Source organism: Helobdella robusta, assembly GCF_000326865.2.
Source record: "Helobdella robusta unplaced genomic scaffold HELROscaffold_1, whole genome shotgun sequence".
Taxonomy (NCBI): Eukaryota; Metazoa; Annelida; class Clitellata; order Rhynchobdellida; family Glossiphoniidae; genus Helobdella; species Helobdella robusta.
In genome coordinates, this window is record NW_008703570.1 from 11,756,491 (window position 1) to 11,778,049 (window position 21,559).

At 35.8% G+C, this 21,559-nt stretch overlaps 2 protein-coding genes across 2 annotated transcripts; one reads left to right on the plus strand and one right to left on the minus strand.

Moving 5' to 3' along the window:
* Positions 1-4,524: 4,524 nt before the first annotated feature.
* On the minus strand, positions 4,525-7,823 carry HELRODRAFT_159619 (hypothetical protein; the record flags this gene model as incomplete). Its single annotated transcript, XM_009011494.1, has 4 exons — positions 4,525-4,576; positions 6,335-6,520; positions 6,705-6,803; positions 6,874-7,823. The coding sequence occupies 4 exons, from the start codon at positions 7,821-7,823 to the stop codon at positions 4,525-4,527; spliced, it is 1,287 nt and encodes a 428-aa protein (XP_009009742.1).
* Positions 7,824-17,747: 9,924 nt separating this feature from the next.
* HELRODRAFT_62434 (hypothetical protein) lies at positions 17,748-17,942 on the plus strand (the record flags this gene model as incomplete). Its single annotated transcript, XM_009011495.1, has 1 exon — positions 17,748-17,942. A coding segment is annotated over one exon (195 nt), but the record flags the coding sequence as incomplete, so codon positions are not given.
* Between the last annotated feature and the right edge of the window lie 3,617 nt (positions 17,943-21,559).

Consider the following 21,559-nt stretch of genomic DNA (forward strand, 5'->3'; position numbering starts at 1 on the left):
CAGACATATGGTATGGTTAATGGTATGTTTATGATTGCATCTCAACCGGCCGGGTGTGTTGTTATATAAATATATAATTAAACACAACACATGCATGGGTGTGTTGTTTGTATGTTGTGTTATGTTTGACACCCAATTAAACGGTTGATTGTTCGTCGTTCGTTCGTTCGTTTGTGTAGCTGTGATGTTGTAACAAAAAAGTGTTTATACTGCAGTAAAATATCATTTAAATTAAGAATGAAGATTTCTTAACAAATGGTTATAGATAGACTCCACGTGCAAATGCAACACACAAGAGCTTAATCACGCATTAGCAATGACATAAATTAGCATTATATAGTGGGCTTGCTATCCCGTCACGGATTATAAACTTGACCACGACTATACCAGCTAACTAGGCGTATTACACAATTTAATACCACACCTCCGATGTATTCCATACCGCAAAATACCCTGCCGTACAGCTAGCCGCGCCACACCACTCTCATCGCGCGTCTGTCTTCCTATTGCATTGTTAAGTTCACATGCACACATGTACGTCAGATATTAATCAATACAGGTGGGACAGAGGTGCATTCGTACGTACGCACTTTTGCATGTTCCTATATGTTCACACGTGTATTGTATGTATACATACGTACACGTGTATTGTATATATACATACGTATATACATATACACTTATATATATATATATATATATATATATATATTGTACAGTGTTTGGCCACTGCACTGTTCTGTTCCGTTGATGAGGTAGGCATAGTTGCTATGGCGAAGTTGATGACGACGATGATGGGAGCGATGATGATCATTATGGTCGCAGGTACGATGATTATGATTATGATGGTGACTATGAAGTTGATGATGATGATGATGATGATGGTGGTGGTGGTGATATCATCATTATCATCGTGGTCTTTTCTTGGGTAGTTTTTTTAATTTTTTATTAAGGTTATGTTGTTGCTGTTATTATTTATTGCTGTTGCTGATGTTTTCTTAATCATTGTTATCATTTCGAATTGTATAAGATGATGATGATGATGATGATAGTGAGGATGGTGATGATGACGATGATGATATTGAAAATTCTAGATGATTCTTGTAAAATCTCAGCTCTAATTTAAACATACTTACCAGCATAATTTGTAGTGTGATATGATAACGATGATGATACTAAAATAATGATGATGATGGCGATGATAATAGGTTGATAGCAAATAACCTGATAAATGGATAATATGGCAATTCCATATTTTTGTGTGAATGTATGTCTATATATGTCTATGTATATATTTTTGTATATGTATGTATGTATGTGTGCATGTATGTATGTGTGTGTGTGTCTGTGTGTGTGTGTGTGTGTATGCATACTTGTATGTCTATGTATGTCTATGTACGTCTATGTATGTATGTACTCATTTTCTGTTGAAACATCTGAGGAAGTTTTCTGTGTATTTTTATAAGGGCAATTATTTCCAGCCGATAGCAGTAAGCGAGTGAGTGAATAAATGAAAGAAGAAAGGAATAATTGAAAGAATGAATAAAGAAAAAAACGAATGAAGGAAGGAAGGAAGAAATGCATTCCTTTTCTAACAAGTTTTGTTACATTCGTACCGAAAATAAGATAATGCCAAGCACAGTTACAAAATGAAGAGAAACGGTGATGACGTAACGAACAAAACTAAGAATAAGAACAACCGGTAAGAGTAACAAAAACAACAATGTTAATACCAACAACAACAACAATAATAATAATAATAAGATTAATAACAACAACAACAACAGTTTCACATTTATATGGAATCCCACTAACAAAGACAAGCGGCACAATGATGTTTCGATTTACTATTTATTTATACTTTAAGTGTAGTCGTTTGACAGTTTTGGTGATGTGACTAATTTGCATACGATGATGACGACGACGACATTAATTATAATACGGTGATGGTGACAACATCAGTGATAACACGATGATGATGGTAATAAAAATGATCATCAGACGAGAAACAACGTTAAATACTAAATGAATTAAGACGAATTAACTGCTACTATAGTTCAATTTATGTGTATCTCAGCAACCTTTAAACCTGACATGCTGGAAGCAGAACTGTGTATAACTAACCAGCATTTACTCCGTTTGCAGTTCAAAATGTTCAAAAATAATGTGTGTGCGTGTGTGTTATCACGTATGTTTATATATTTGTTTGCATGCGAACGTACGAGTGGGAAGCATTATGGTTGAAGGCAATTTGTGAAATTGATCGTATTGTGATGATTGTGTATTCACAATTAAAAATCGTTCTCCTTAAGATATCATGTAGTTTAGTTTGGACGAAGCAAGTTTTTCAATAGCAGAAGTCGTTAACGTTCATTCTACTGTCTGGTAGAGACTTTTGATAGCTTTCAAAAAAATTAATTCATCTTGAATTAATCGAATAAAAACTATTCTAGATGTTGATTTTTGAGTTTTTCTATGAGTAAGAAATACAAACGTAATATAAGTTTTCATGCGTTTTCGAACTAAGACAGCAGACATCTGCACTCAGAAAAACTTTTATATTTCCCATTTTCAGACATTGATATCTTCTGATGTGGTGTACTGAGTTCTCTTAAAAAATAAAACTGTGGAACCAAACATTTGCCACGTTGGAGACTTAACTGCGGTTCATTCTATTCTATGTTTCGCGTAATAAACCTTTCCGTTTGCAAATCAGAAAATTGGTTCTGCAATTTTCAATGTTTTCTTATTGAATTAAAATATTTAAAAATCAAAAACAATCTGAATTCGTATGGAATGATTCATCATCTATTGATTGGTAAATAACACGACTTAAACTTAAAATTAATGATATATCCATGTAAAATATATCTTTATAATTCATCGGCTCGTAAAAATAAAAACATAACACCCTTACGTATCGCATGTTATGCACGTGTATATTTTCATCCATTCCATGCCTGGTAATAACATACGTATGAGGTGAAGGTAGCGTTGGAGTCCTTGAAAATAATAATATGATAATAATAATAATAAGGTTATTATATGCCATTTGATTAATAAATGATATTAATTATAGTATGATGATGATAAAAGGATAATAACAAATTGACAAAAATGATCGTATCAACTTTTATGATGTCCAGTAAATTACGAGTTACTTCTTCCACATGTGTTTAAAGATAAATAAATACATACGCAGGCATACGCACACATACGCATGCATACACGCATACATACACGCAAACACGGCAATTCAATTTTTCAATTTATACACAACACATTCAAACAGAAACATGCATATGATATGAAACACATTATGGAGCATATCTCTTGTGAGATTTGTAAATATATATCAATAGATGTTACCATGCACGCGGCCAGCCTGAAACCTTGAAAAGTCAGAGTTGAAAGGTCTCATCTCATATTTTTACAACATTCCTGGTATGTATGTATGTATTATAGCAGTGCTGGTAACTTATGCAACGGAATGAAGCGGATGTGTTTAAACTGCACGTTTTCACTTGTGATAAAAAATATTATGCGTAATAGTTTTTGAAGAAAAGTAATTTTTTTAAGTGAAGTTGTATGGTAATTTTTGCCCAGACTCCCGCGTATGTTATATTATATTGCACAAGCATACAAAAAAAGTTCATGGCTGTAATATAAAATTTATCGCTGCTTGTATATTTACAAACAGTTTGAGGCCGGCACGTCCATGCAAAGATGAACATGTCCGTGCACACACCGACACTCTCTACAACTTTCTTGAAAAACCATTAAAAATATATTTATTCACAATCATACGCATTATTAATTCTAACCTATAAACGCATGCATACTTATATATGCACACGCAATCATACACACATACAAACATAAATACATACATACATACGTACTTACACTCAGACCATCAGACCAACAAACAAACTTAGCCTACTGTTGTTATCGGCTGTACAATATGATGTAAAATTATGCAAGAAACCAACCTATTTCATTCAACTGACTATGTTGTTAGTGTTCATGCTAGTATGCTTGCACTCAAAATGTATATATATATTTATATATATATACATATATAAAATCGTTGGTGCTCATGGTGAAGCGTATAGGTCCTATTTCGATTTATATATACCTACACACAAATTTATATATATATATATATGTATATATGTATGTATATATATATGGGGTAGGAATTTCCCCGACCTGCGCCCGCAAGTACAGTTGGCCAGTATGAGGACAAAAGTACACCATCTCAAACTGGTCAACCCTGCCATCTGGCCGATATATACTTTTCTTCTTCAATAGGGCTACTGTTATTATTGTTATTATTGGTGTGTTTGTTTGTAAGCGCCCTTTAAAAAGATCTCAGAGGCGCTGACGATTATTGCAGTACATTGCGTAGCAAAATACTAAGGCAATGCAATGAATGGAGAAAACATTAGCACGAGCAAGCTTTGACAAAAAGATGTTTACATTTATTTTTCGTCTATCTTTGTCCACAAATTTTTAAACAATTTACTCCAATCTACTTTCTCTAACTTTTATATTTACAGTGAATCCGTTTAAACTAACGATATTGTTATAATACTCGCTATCGTAACCGATTTACGATGAGACGGGTTAAAATCCTCGATTGAATAAAATATTCCAAACAGTTATTAAACTTTATTTACAGAAGAAATCAACTAATCGTTTATTTCCAGTAAGTTCAAACTAACGCAACAATTAACTTTTAAATCGTTCAAAATCGATCGCTATGACAACGTCAACAAATAAATCAAATATCGCTTTAAATAATTCACCGAATCGCTATTCACAAAATCACGAATTTCACTAATCGCGAATATCACTAATCACGAATATCACTATTCACGAATATCACTAATCACGAATATCACTAATCACGAATATCACTAATCACGAATATCACTAATCACGAATATCACTAATCACGAATATCACTAATCACGAATATCACTAATCACGAATATCACTAATCACGAATATCACTAATCACGAATATCACTAATCACGAATATCACTAATCACGAATATCACTAATCACGAATATCACTAATCACGAATATCACTAATCACGAATATCACTAATCCCGAATCTCTTGCGACGTGCGCTTATATACTCTTCGCAAGCGTCGTTTCTAGATTCTTCCAGATGGTCCGATTCCAGTATACTCTAGAATGCTCCAGTCACTAGAACATTCTAGAATACGCTAGAATCTAGTGCGTTCGGTAGCACGGTTATAACATTACCCCCTTCTTAGTTCTGTTCGTCCCGAACAGCTTTCGTTCCGGTGTCCGCATGGTACGGAGCCAGTCTATCTAAATGAACGATCTTCATTCTTGCTCTCGGCTTCCGATATTCCTGAATACGGTAGACGACGTCATTCAAGCGGGTGATGACTTGATAAGGTCCTTTCCACCCTCGCTGGAGCTTTGGATAACGTCCTTTCTTTCGCTGTGGGTTGTACAGCCAAACTAACTCGTCGACAGCAAAACCGCCACTGCTTCCTTTCAAGTCGTATCTGGTTTTGGCCACCTCCGTGTTTTTCATAATTTTAAGGCGTACGTAACGGTGGATATGGTTTAATCGCTGTCGAAGATTATCCACGTATTCTGTAAAATCAGCAATCAACGCCTCGGCTTTTAGACGGTCTTCTTGATACAAATTGAGTTCATCCAGTAGATTTTTGGTAAGTTTTTTGAGTCTACCTTTGTCAGTTGGCAGAACCTTTTCCTGTTGCTCCATATCTAATGATTTCACCAAATTTATTGATTGGCAATTACCTATTTCCTCGCCTTTTTTAATTTTAATAGTGTGTTTAGCGGTATTCATTATTCTGACAGGAATAAGACCATTTTTGTTCGCTTCTACCAGGCATTTTCCAATGACCGCGTTCTGTACATTTGTCGTTGAGGTTGGCTCCATCAAATAGAACTGGTGGCCCCTTGGATCGCAATTCAACTTGCCCCATACGATGTTTTCAGATGATTGAGGTAGTTCTATGTCACAATCGACTGTCACTCGAATGCATTTTTCGTCGCTATCCCCCATTATCACTTCTGTATTTCTCCATCTAAGAATGCGTTTTTCTAAGTCAATTTTGAACCCATATTTTGTCAGAAAGTCGACACCTATTATGCATTCGTCGATGATATGCGCGACTAAAAATGAACCTTCGAATAACAAGTCGCCTAGCTGAACAGTACGGAGAATCTTTCCATAGACTGGTGCTGTTCCTCCGGTAGCTGTTCGAAGGATGTATTTGTTAGAAGTCTCTTTCTTAAATTGGGTACCAAATCAGACCTTAAAATCGATTTTGTTGCTCCGGTTTCGACTGTAATTACACATTCTCGTTGATCAACTTTTCCGTTCAGCCATAGGTCGTTTCGATTTCGATGTAATCTGGAAACGTTAATTACGGTACTGGGGGCGTCAATTCTACTAGCCAACCTCTGCCCCACAAAGTTGGCTCCTATTGGTTTTCCGCCCCTTCGTTAGAAGGGGCCGATCGTGATACAGGATCATCTTCTCTTCTTTTGCGCCATCTTGTCGCGCAATTTCGGCAGTAGTTATCTTTTAGGCGGTGTTTACAATCACGACGTAGATGGCCTTTTTCACCACAAATCCAGCATTGGGGTACACCATGCTGTTGGGGTTCGCGTTTTACAACCACCTTCTGGCAAGAGCATTCTTCGTGTACTTGGCGTAGACGTACGTCACTTTTTGATGCTTGCTTTGCCGATTCAAAAGTGAGACTGTGCGCAACGTCATCCTTGAGTTTTCGTTTATCTGACAAGAGAAGGGACTGTTTGAGTTCCTAATCACGAAGGGCTTTGATAAACGTATCCAGGACAGTTTCGTCTCTATGCTCGGGGTCTGATGTCGGATACGACAGCAATGTCAACCGTTCGATATCTTGTGCCAGCTGCTGAATGGATTCACCAGATCGTTGCGTTCTGTTTCTAAGCTGAGACCGATAAATCTGTTTCATGTGTTCTTCACCATAACGTAAATCCAACGCGCTAACCAGAACTTCATAGTTGAAGTGGTTCTCCGCCGGAATCGTCTGAAGAACCTCTGCTGTTGAACCTCGCAGGGCCAGTATCAGTGCTGTTGCTCGTTCTTTTCCGTTCCAACAGTTACTAGTTGCCGCTGCTTCGAACTGGGTTTTATAAACGTTCCAAGACATCTCTCCGTCAAATGCTGGTACCTTCAAAGTTCTTCCGGATGCGTGATCTAACGGTATTTTGGATTGCTCCAATTCTTGCTTCAATTTGTCTATCTTGTGATCTACCTCAACGGTCTGACGATCAAGTTTCTGCTCGATCATTTCTATTCTTGTTGACTGTTCTTCAATCTGTTCTGCCACTTCCAATTTTACGTGTTTTAGCTGGTCCTTGATCTGTTTTAACTCCTCTGTCTGTCGTTCGGACTGTTCCTTGATCTGTTGTTTTAACTCTTCTGTCTGTCGTTCGGACTGTCGTTCGGACTGTTCTTTGATCTGTTTTAACTCCTCTGTCTGTCGTTCGGACTGTTCCTTGATCTGTTGTTTTATTTCAGTTGACATACTAAGCAGAAGTTCCATCATTTTAGCGTTTGTAAACGTGCCTGTGCTAATTTTATTGTCTTCACCAGCATCATCAACCTTGAATTCGTCTGGGTTCTTATCTTCGTCAATGAGAGCTTCTCTCAGACGTGCTACTAGTACTTCTTTGTTGCCACTTGTGACAAGGCTTCGTTTCTGTAGTTCTTCTCGTAGCTGAACTACGTTCAAACCACACAGTTTTGACATCGTGTTCTTATTCTATGAGTAGTAATTCGCTGGTCGAAGATCCCACTTCTGACACCAATGTTATAATACTCGCTATCGTAACCGATTTACGATGAGACGGGTTAAAATCCTCGATTGAATAAAATATTCCAAACAGTTATTAAACTTTATTTACAGAAGAAATCAACTAATCGTTTATTTCCAGTAAGTTCAAACTAACGCAACAATTAACTTTTAAATCGTTCAAAATCGATCGCTATGACAACGTCAACAAACAAATCAAATATCGCTTTAAATAATTCACCGAATCGCTATTCACAAAATCACGAATTTCACTAATCGCGAATATCACTAATCACGAATATCACTATTCACGAATATCACTAATCACGAATCTCTTGCGACGTGCGCTTATATAGTCTTCGCAAGCGTCGTTTCTAGATTTTTCCAGATGGTCCGATTCCAGTATACTCTGGAATGCTCCAGTCACTAGAACATTCTAGAATACGCTAGAATCTAGTGCGTTCGGTAGCACGGTTATAACAATATAAACACAAGACACACATCTTCAAATTTGGCATAACCTTGTCTCCCAGAAATATTAAAAAAATTACAGTACTGCATCTATTCAAAAACAAGCTAAGATCTCGGCTGTCATTTCTTGATCCCGATACCACCATCTACTTTTGTATCTACTTTTGTTTATTTTAATTCACTTTAAGTTTTTTATAGAATTGGTTCTAATTTGGCCACGTTTATTTTCCATTATGAGATATAAAATCTTGACTTAACAAGAATTTTTCAATTGTAATATATCAATTGTGATGCTAGATATAAGTGTTTTATTGTTATATATTTCTTGTGTACGCTTCTCGTAAAATTGATTTAAGGTGGCCTACCCACAATATTTCTTTTAAACTTTTTTTTGTTTCTCTCATTGTTAATAAACTATGTATGTATATATGTCTCTATATATATATATATAAAATATGTATATATATATATATATATATATATATCTTACATACGTGCAGGCTAGTGCGTTAAGCGGACGTTATATAATAAAAGTTTGTATACGTGAACACTTACATACAAAGAAACTAACAACCAATCAAACAAACAAACAAACATATGTACATATATTCACACATACATACATACAAACATACATACACACATACATACATACACACACACACACAAGCATACACACACATATATACACAGTACATGCATACATATAAAGTAAGTTTAAATGATGATAAGCATGTATTGCATTCTCCAAGGCTAGCAAATGTGGGAGCAGCTTGGATGTAAAAAAAACTTTTTGCATCATCATTCATTCATTTATTCTCTCTTTTGTTCATTTACTGAGCTGTTGTTGTTGATGTTATTATTATTATTATTATTATTATTATTGTTATTATTATTATTGTTGTTGTTTTTTTTCTTAACAAAGTTTTATTTGCAATTTTTGTACGTCTAACCTTAATTTTATTACTGTTTTTGCTAATTTTATTAACGTCTTGTTTGTTTTTTGTTTCTGTCTTGACTCTTACTAATATAATTAGTTGTACACACACACATGCACACATGCATACACATATACATACCACACACATATCTATCCATTCGTTCTACTCACTCACTCACACACACGCGCACAAACACGCACACACCCAATCTTCCAACGCATATGTGTGTGGGTGATATTGAACTGAAATATAAATTTTGTTTTTTTCCCCGGTGGTAATCCTGATTCAGTGGAGGTTGTTGCTATTCTTGTTAATGATAATAATAATAACAAAAACAACAATAATAATAATAATATACTTGCGCAGACATACGTTAACATGCACTTGCGCGTACATACACGTACATGTACACATACATATACACGTGCACGTAAGTGTTTTTGTAAAATTTTCCACTCTTGTATTGTTGTTGTTGTTGTTTCCGTTTTGCATACACTCACGCACAAATACGTACTTATACATACAAACACACGCTCACAAATACATGCATGTATACTTACTGGCATCATACATACATACAAACGTACATACATACATACATACAAACATACAAAAATGTTTGCTTACGTAATTTTTTTTGTTTGCTCTTTTTTAATTTGGACTGTTGTTTTTGTTGTTTATGCTGCTATGTATTGAGTTACTGTTGTTATTTATGTTGTTGTTATTATTTATGCTGTTGTTGTTTTTCTGGTTGTTGTTTAGATTTGTTATTTAGGTTATCAGAAGCAATGATGAAGTTTGACCTTACTTAGTGGATGAATGTTACTTGGTTGGCTGGTTGGTTGGCTGGCTGGTTAATTGGATGGATGGAAGTTTTTTCTGTTGTTGTTGTTTAAAGCTCCTTCTCTGTGTCTGTTTGTGTGCGTGTGTGAGTGCGTGTGGCGTTATATATATATATATATATATATATATATATAGGTCATTCGGCTTTTATATCACGTTTTGGTCTTGATAATCATTTCTATTTAACTTTTGATGATGTTATGATGTTTTGATGATGTCATGATGATGATGATGTTTAAGATGATGACGATGGTGGTGATGGTGGTGCGACACGAAGATGGTGATGATGATGGTGTGATATGAAGATGAGGATTTTTGTATCAAAGTATTGATAATGATGTCAATGATGATGATGACGTGATTTTAAGGGTATGTGCATTTTACTTTTGAACGTAGCATATCGTTAATATTGAGGATGATGTTGTTATTGTTGATGATGATGATGATCATGTTATTGATTATGCAAGTAGCAGTTATGGTAATGCTGACGATGATAATGATGATGACGATAATAATGACGATGATGATGACGATGATGATGTGGTGATGTGACGATGACGATGACAAGAACGTGAATGTAAGTTGAATGTAAAATGTTTTTCGTTATAATACATTTTTCTATTCAACTGGCCTCTCTGATTATTTTTATTGTTTCGTTATTTAATTCATTGAAATGAATAGGTAAATTAATTTTTCGCAAATAAATAAATAAATGAATGAATGAATAAAATGGAAATACGCGTATGCTTGTGTGTGTGTGCGTGTGTGCGCGCATGCGTATGTGTGAGTGTGTGTTTTCTTGAGTGATAAATTTGTTTAAAAAATATAAACTATTGTGTGCGCGCGTGTGTGCGTGATATAAAACCAAGGTCACATGAGTTACTTGATAAGTTGTAAATGTTTTATCACCCCTCTCCCACTCACTCATTCATTAATTGTGTCTGGTTGGTTGGTTGGCTGGCTGGTTGGCTGGCTGGCTGGCTGGCTTGGTTGGCTGGCTGGCTGGCTGGCTTGGTTGGTTGGTCAGTTAGGCTTTCATAAAGTAGCCATTATTAATTTATTATTGAATTAATTAATTGTACGTTACTCATAAAAGACTGAGTTTCTCATTTGGTTCATGTTAGATTTAATTTAATTGCCTCATTGAATTACTCATCATCATAGTCATACACACACGTACACACACACGCACACACACACACACATGTACAGTAACATATATTACTAGTTTTAATCATATGAGTAAATTGATCTTATCGATTAAATTACACTTAATAATGTTGTGCTTGTTATAAGGATGTGACGATGGCAGCTCCTGTTCGACTATTTGTAGTGATGATGTTGGTAGGTAGTGATGATGAAGATGAGGAAAATGATGATGATGATGATAATGAGTAACTCGATACTGGCTTCTCACTAATTAATCATCTAACAGAGGATGATAATAATAATTGAAGATGATCATTATTTACTTACTGTTTTTTGTCACATTTTTGCAGACGACCCCGAAAAAGATAATGAAGCGGAATGCAGCAGTGATAACGAATGTGACTTAAATGATGACCTAACAGATGAAACTAACACTAGCAACAGTGTCGATGACGTAGTTAACAACAACAATAGCAACAGCAGTAACAATAACAACAACAACAGTAACAATAATAACAATAGTAACGACAATAATAATGACACAGTTAACAACAACAATGATAACAATAACGATGACAACAACCTTATCATCGAAAACTTCAACAACAACAAACCTAACAATGTAGCAGCAGAAGCTGTGGTCAGCTGCAATGACAACGACGACACTTTAAACACCACGAACAACAACAACACAGCGTCATGTGACACAGCAAACGATGTTGCAGACAACAACAACAACATCGATGATGTTAATGTCATTGCCGACTATTCAATCAGCAGTAGAGATGCTGATATTGAAATCGTAAACTTTGAGAGCGTTATAAAGGATTCTAACAGAGACGAAGACAGCCATAAGATCAATTGCGGTGTTGCTAAAAACATCAACAACATCGGTGACAACAACAACAACACAACTAATACTCACAGCATTACCCGCAACAACAACAGCAGCAACAACAACAAAGTTAACAAGAAACCTAAGAAAAAATTGAAGACGACAACGAAGCAAGATTACTTAACATGTGGAAGGTGTAAATCGACATTTTTGTTGAGAGACATCACAGATTTCATCGAACACAAAGTTGCAAATTGTCGCCTGGTCGCCAGGCAGCAGTTTCGATACCACCGCAACAACAGCATCCAGCACGATGCCAAAGGTTATTTTATATTTTTTATTTCTACATACGCGTGCGACACGAGTTCATAGTTTAATTTTTGACATCGGACCAATGTAAAGTGCTCCGTTAGGTAAAGCTGTGTAGAGTTTTGACACCGGCAAATTTTTATATAGAGTATGCTATGCGGCACGGTTGTACGTTTTACAGTACATGGCTTGTTTCGTAATCCGTGACCTCTTGGAGATCTCCAGTGAATCAGCTTCTTAAATGTTTGTCCGCTTCTTAGCAATCACCCTGCTCTCTGTTTTATAATTTTTAACGTTTGATATGTCGCTAGATTCAAAAGTTTTTTTTTATCATGGTGCTTTCTAAAAGACAACAATTTATTTTTTCATTTAATTTTTCTTATAACTGTTGGACAGTTGAATAAGTACGAGAGCATCATCTTTTTGTTGAAGTTAATATAATTATCATTAACTTCAACGATACACATTGATGTATGTTGTACAAACACAACAATACAGTAAGTTGCTTCATCATAAATTAGACAGTGGCTGCTCTACTTGTGTTGTGTAGGCAGATAACACGAAGTAACACGAACAAAACTAACTCACCATCAAAAATTTTATATTTACATCATTCGCCTTTCTGCCTATCTCAGCACGTTCATACTTTTCTACATGCATAATGATTTTTGCATAAATTATGTTAATTACCTTACTACTACAGATAGGCGGATATTAATCTGCATCAACTGTCAAGCGCCATTCACGAACGCTGGAAGCCTAGTGGCTCACATTGAAAAAGTACACAAAGTTCGATTATGTAGGCCAGGCTGGTTAAACAGGGTCGGTTCAAAGGACGTCGTCAGTAATGGAGATGATGATGATGGCTTTAACAAATATAAAAATGATGACGATAACGATGGTAATGATGATGATGATAACGTTTACGGCGATGATGATAATAGTTGTGTACTGGTGACTAGTCAGTCAAATTACATTTGTAATTTTAACGGTGGTGATGATGATGATAATATGGACATGGCGAATAATGATGGTGACGAAGATAACGATGATGACGTCGCCGATGATGGTGGTGATGACGTCGCGGATGATGATGATGATGATGATGATAATGAGGGTGAGAATGTCAGCCCGCTGAAGAGAAGAAAATTAGAGCATGACTATGAAGCATCATCATCAAATAATTTCAACAATAATAACCATAATTCGATTAATAATAATAATAATATTAATAATAATAATAGTAATAATAATAATAATAACAATAAAGATGACGATAACAATTTGTTCACTCAAAAACTAATAAACTTAGCAAAAAAGCTAGAGTCATCTTCGTCGTCGTCGTCATCGTCACTTCTATCAGCCTCCTCGTCTTCAGTGTCATCTCTATCATCCAATCATCATCAACAACAGAACAGTGTACAACAACAACAATATCAACATAGTCGTTAGTTTACCACTTTACAATTTTTATCATCTCATCATATCTACTCACTCTCTCTCTCTATTTCTCTCTCTCTCTCTCTATTTCTCTCTCTCTCTCTATTTCTCTCTCTCTATTTCTCTCTCTCTCTATTTCTCTCTCTCTCTCTCTCTCTTTCCCTCACCCACTTTCTCCTCATTCTTCTTCACTTTCTTTTTTATACTTTGGGACAAATTTACTTTCATTCTTTTTTTGTATTTCTCTCTTCATACTCATCTTTCTATATTTTTCTATTTCTCTCTCTCTCTCTCTCTCTCTCTCTCTCTCTCTCTCTCTCTTTCTCTCTTCTAACTCTATCTCCATCTACTCAATCTCATTAAATGTTTCATCATTATCAACTTTCTTACTGTGATTTGGTCATCATTTTATTTATTTTTCTCTATTTTTCACCCTTTGTTATTATTTCATTTCTCTCTCTCTCTCTCTCTCTCTCTCTCTCTCTCTCTCTCTCTCTCTCTCTCTCTCTCTCTCTCTCTCTCTCTCTCTCTCTCTCTGGCTGCTGCGTACATTTTATTTTCTAGCAGTCATCCTGGTCCACATATGTCATAAACAACTACGTGTAACCAACTACTAACTAGCTTGCTCTACTACTCTGCTACTACTACTGCTGATCTTTGTTGATAATCACCAACACGTCATCATCACCAACACGTTGTTGTATCATCATCTTCATCATCATTTCATATCATATCGCCATCGTCATCATCTTCGTCCTGGAGTGTTTGTATCATTGAGAGTACTTGTATCATTGTATCATCGTCTTGTATTATTATTATTATTTTTATTTTTACTATTGTAAGAAAGTAAAACATAATTAGTGAATGATATATTAGGATGGTTTGAGATAAAAATGTAATTTATCTCATTATTTTGTCTTTTGCAAGCTATCTACTCTCATCATCATCATCTGTAGCATCATCATCTGTAGCATCATCATCTGTAGCATCATCATCTGTAGCATCATCATCTGTAGCATCATCATCGTCGTCGTTGTCATCATCATTATTGTTAATTAACAGTCGTTGAGATTCATTAATTAGTCATTAATTAAACAATTATCATAAAAGTTCACTGATTTTTCCCACCATGCACCGATTATACTTGCATACATATAGAAACATATTCATTCACATACAATTTGACCTATATACAATTTGACCTATATACAATTTGACCTATATACAATTCACACAATTTTATATACATACATATATACATGCATACATACATAAATACATGCATACATACACACATACATACTACATAATTACATTCTAAGTGACCCTAACAGCTAACACAAAGCCATGTTTTTTCAAGCTGCTATTATTAAACACTACATGAGTGTACTGTTGTACAGCATAACTAACGTACATACAAGCAGTATGTATACATACATATTTACATATTAAATTTGTACACACACACAAACACAGACATAATTACACTCACACATACACACACACATACATGTATATTTCTACACTGTCTAAGCTCACGTATTTAACAACACATACAAATATATACAGCATGGACATATATATATATATATATATATATATATATATATATATATATATATATATATATATATATATATATATTAAGAGACACAGCAAATTATACTCTTAAACTCATGAATATGTACAATACATACTTGTACATAAGCATACACAGACACACACACAGACCATCATCATTATCATCACGCCCTCTAGTGACCACAATATCTTGTCCAGTTTGTTCCGAGAGACTGACCAAAGATCAATATTTCGTACACTTGTATGCCAACCACCCGTCACATCGCAAGGAGCTCCATGAACACTTTACTCTCAACAAGACAGCCAACGTTCCCAGCAACTCCAACAATGTCAATAATAACATCAACAATATTGCCCACACAAAAACCAACAACAACTGCAACCACCACCAACAACAGCAGCAACATTATAATCTGTTGAACAAATCCATGACCAACAACAACAACCGGCCAGAAGATTTCACTACGTTAAAAAAGAATAAAAAACATGACAGTACATTCAGTGAATCCTTGCTATCAAATCAAAATGCTGAAAATTTATCTTTGCATGGTCAAAACAACAACAACAACCTTAGCAATAATTTTAGCTGGGTCCCAGATGAGCAGCCCACTGATTTGTCAAAAACATCAGCAAATTTTAAATCAAGCAACAACAATCTCACCAGCAATCAACAAAATATCAGTTTGCAACAACAACAGAACAACATCAGAGGTGTATCTTCTGCTAAATTTGTTTCAGCATTGCTGGCCAATAAACGTAATGAAAGAACACTCGACCTTCTCAATGATACATCAAGCAACAATAACAACAACACAAACATCACCAATAACAATATGTTGTCAACCAACAAAATAACTAATATCGTTAAAAAAGAGTTAGAAGGTTTGTGCAACACCAACAACAACTTAATTAACATCAGCAGCAGCAGCAACAACAGCAGCAGTAGCAGCAGCAACGTTTCCAACGTACCCTCCTCACTGAACAGCATCCTATCGAGCCACAACAACGCCAATTTGTTAGCAAGATCTCTTCTTTCCAACCCTTCCTTCATTCTTCCCTTCCCACTCAATGCGAACTTTTCCCAACAACAAAAACAGCAGCAGCAACAAATCAGTCGATTGCTGTTGAACCCCAAACAAGACTCAAGCAACAACAACAACACAGCTACCACAACGACAGCACTCTTCCTGACAACGACAACCAGTTCATCAGCTACAAACAGCATCACGTTTCCTTTCCCCCTGCCAACAATCTCGAGCAGTCTGTCAGCTGGCTGCCTGACGCTATCATTCAACCCGCCGTGCAATCTGCTGAACAACTCTGCTCCATCGGACCACAGGAAGATCATGTTTCCTGTTACAACGACCTTCAAGACCGAGAACAACAACACTAACAAGATTGCTGGCCTTACGTCGTACAACAACAACAACAACATTGTTGCGTCAACATTCAACAACAACAACAACATTGTTGCGTCGACATCTAACAGCAGCAATCCTCTCCAGATCAAACTTCCACAAGTGCAGAGGAAGAGAAATGATACGTGTGAATACTGCGGGAAGGTAGGCGATGTTTCAACTTTAACTTTCAACCTCTTGTTTGTTACAAATAAATTTTTAATTACACTTAATTATAATTTTATAAAAAGGATATCATTTCATGAAGCACAATTTCATTATTGGTTCATTAGCATAAAAACAGTGTGGTTACGGGGGTAGGAAGGGTGCCGGCACTGTATGTATATTCTCAAAACATGAAATGCTTGAAACGGTCCAGGGTATGCTTGCTTAGACTTTGTGTTCTTGTCAAGTCTTCTTCGATATTTTCCCATAATGTACATAATAATGATGAAGATGAAGAAAATGATGACGAAAATGATGGTTAGGAGGAGGATGACGATGATGATGCTGATGACGACGATAATGTTAATTGCGTACAAAACTCCTTACAAGATTTTAATTTTGTATATTTTTCAGTTAATTACAAAAGTTGAAGGACTTTGAGATTTTGCATTTTTGTGCGTGACTTTTTGAACTTTTAGAAGATGGTACCACTTTGAACCATTTTGCAAACGAAACCCAAATAGCGCTTAATTGAGTTTAATTATAATTAAGGTACCAGACGATAATTTTATACAATATCATTGTTTCATCAACCACTATACTGGCCAATCATCCAATCAGTTGCTTATATAATCTGTTTAAAGACCAATCAGTCAACGAGATCAATCAATCAGTCAATCAACCAACCAGCCAACCAAACAAATTAAAAAATTCCATCCAGGTCTTCAAGAACTGTAGCAACCTGACTGTGCACAGGAGGTCTCACACAGGGGAGAAACCTTACAAGTGCACCATCTGTCCATACGCATGTGCGCAGTCCAGCAAACTGACCAGGCACATGAAGACCCATGGTAACCTCACTGCTAATGGCGTTACCGGGACTCTCTACAGGTTGTTGTTGTTATTATTATTATTATTATTACTATTGCTATTATTGTTGTTATAATTTTGCCATATAATCTGTCTAAGTCTAATAGTCGTTTGCATTTCATACATTTTATTAATTTAAACTACTGGCTTGTTGAATGTAGGCTAGATCTTATGTTTTCAAACATGAATTAACAAAAGAGGACCTAACGAGAATAAAAAAAGAGTTTAACAATGAGTTTAACAAGAATTTAGTACACGAATATTGCATAATAATAGTGATAATAATAAAGATAATAATTACGACAATTACATTAGTAAACTTTGAGACCAAATTTTGTAAACAGTAATATATACAGTATATGCTGTTGCTGTCGTTGTCAACAGCGTTGTTGTCGGTGTGTAATTGATGTTGTTGTATATTTACAACAATGCTATTTTAACATTTCCAATTTTAGAATTCTTTTCAATATATTTTGATAAATTCATGGTTCTAATTAATATTTTCAACAAAAGAACAACCACTATCACCACCACCACCACGCAGGTGCCCACACTGCAACACTCCATTCTCACTGCAAAATACACTGGACAAGCACATAAGACGTTGCAAGTATTATGCGAACAACAACACCACTACCAACAACACCAATAACAACATCAACGCCGTTGACAACGTCAGCAACAACATCGACAGCAACACATCCCCTTGCGTACCGGTAAACTTAGTCGTGAAGCCCCTCATCAATACAAACTTGTTCGATCCCAGTGTCATTAATCTAAACTCCAAACTGGCTGACGGTACTAATAACGATGACACTCAAGCTGAAAATCATGACAACAAAAATATTTTCTCTGCTGAGAACGTGAGAAACGGTACCAACAACACCGACATGTGCATCGTGAAGGATGAAAAGGCTAACGAGGAAATGTTTTCCAGTTTTAATTATAATGGCAACTTTGAAGATAACGATGGTTTACTCTCTAAAAATCTCATCAACATCATGCCGAACGATGAAAACGACGACGAAGATGAGGAAGACATAAATTATGATGATGAGGACACAGAAGGGGAGGTACCGAGCCCCGTCATAACCTCAGCTCTAACTATCGATGAAAAAGCAACAACCAATGGGAATGAAGATAAAACAAAGGATGACCAATTAGAAAATGACACATCTTCTTCTCAACTGGTCATTGACGTTTGAACAATGCTGTTTATAGCTTTTACTTAGTCTTTAGAAATTATCTGTACAATGTTTTGTGTATACATATGTGTGTGTGTGTATGTGTGTGTGTGTTGTGTGTGTGTGTACACGTGTGTATGCGTAGTTCAATACAGTTTACATGTTTCGGAGTTTGAATAAGGAATATTAGATGTTAATCTAGGTGTAATCTTTGCGCATCTTTTATTCTAAGTTTACTTGTGTCTCGTACTTAAATTCCTATGATATTGAAATGTTAACATTTTAAATGCATTTTCTTTATAAGATGCAGAAAACCTTGATGATTTGAAAGACGTTTGTTGTTTAATGTGAAACATGTACATTGTACTGTACAGTGAAGTAGAATACAGCTGTATTATCGTATGTATGTATGTATGTATGTATGTATGTATGTATGTATGTATGTATGTATGTATGTATGTATCAAATCAAATCAAATATTGTATTTATATAGCGCCAATTATAATTGCTTCTCATCAGCGCTCTCCTCGTATGAAGCATGTTGAAAGCGAAGCCATCATCGGTTGAGATCACTAGGAGTTACCAAATAGGTATGTCTTTAGACGTTTTCTAAACTCAGCTAATGATAACCCGGATATACGTAGTTCAATAGGTAGGCTGTTCCAAAAAATAGGCCCAGCAACTGCAAAATCTCTATCTGCTGTTTTCAGATTCCGATCTCTAACATACAGCGTGTTTGAATCAGCAGACCTTAGACGCCCATGTGATGACATGGATGAAACTCGAATACACTTATCTTCTAAATATTTCGGAGCCAGACAATTGAAACTTTTAAATACCATTACACCCAACTTGAACATTATTTTTTGTTTAACACGCAGCCATGCAACTCCTTCAGAATTGGTGATGCATGATCAAATTTTAATTTGCGATATATCATTCTAGCAGCCTGATTCTGAATCATCTGATGTTTAGAAAACAGTTTATCAGCTATGCCATATAGAAGACTGTTACAATAATCCAATCTAGAGTTGACGAAAGCATGTACTAATAGAGTCATTGTATCTCTATCTACCGATTTTGTGACTTGACGTAGTTGACGTAGTTGGAACATACATTTTGTAACCAATAGACTGACTTGTGGACCCATTGTCATACGGAGTCCATCACAATTCCCAAATTGATAACCGTTTTACTGAAACTTATATCAGTCATGCTGATGTTAATCGATGAAGGTTCAACCGCAGACGTTTGTTGCCATGTACCAGCCAACATGAACTGAGTCTTAATCTGATTCAACTTTAAGCTACTTTGACCCAGCCACGAGCCGACATCAGATATAGTTTTTGTCAGTTTCTCTAATACGGTAGGCATCTCATCTGGGAAACATGAAACGCAAATCTGCATGTCATCTGCGTACCCATGGCAATAATAACCATCTTTATTCAGTAAATCCAATATCTCTGCAACGTACAAATTAAAAAGGATCGGTCCAAGAACAGATCCTCGAGGCACCCCTGTTGTAAGTTTCATTGGTTCCGAGAGACCACCTGAGTAAGAAATCTGCTGAGTCCGACCAGTAAGAAATGATTCGAACCACGTTAACGCAATCTTATTTAAACCATAACAATATTTCAGTCTGTCCAGCAGGATTTTATAATTCACAGTATCGAACGCCGAACTCATGTCCAGGAATGTCAACAAAGTTACTTTTTGTACATTAACTGCTGAATAAACATGAGAGAATATATCCAATAGAGCTGTTTCGGTCGAATGAAACCTTCTGTATCCAGATTGATGCAAAGGCCAAATACCATTTTTATTTATATGATTATTTAAAACTAACTCAGCGGAACGTTCTATAATTTTAGAAACAAAAGACAAATTTGACACCGGCCTATAGTTTATCAGATCTGATTTATCTAATCCTGTCTTCTTTAGAATTGGCGTGACAATTGCATGCTTGCAAACCTCAGGCATTACACCCTTCGTTAAGCACCTGTTGATTAAGTCCGTTAAGTAAACAACAAAGCAGTCAGCATATTCTTTGAATACATGCGTCGGCATTGGGTCGAGTGAGCATGACTTCGTAGGTGACGAATTAACAACTTTAGATATCTGTTCTTCAGTCAACACTGGAAACGATTCGAGTGGAAACATAATATTAGTATTAGTAGAAATTACTGGAAAATTAAAACATTCAGTTGACTTTTCGGTCACTTTCAACTTGTCAGTAAAAAATTTTTTAAAATCATCGGCGCTATGCATTGAACCAACTTCATTTTCAACACTTGTCATGTATGTATGTATGCATGTATGTATGTATGTGTGTGTGTGTGTGTGTGTGTGTGTGTGTGTGTGTGTGTGTGTGTGTGTGTGTGTGTGTGTGTATAAAGGAAGCTGTGTGATGTTGTACCGTTCTTCAATAGCTGGAATGTGAAATGAATTTTCCTAAGGATGACTCATTTCGATCGATGGTGAGATGATGATGGTGGTGATGTCATTTGTA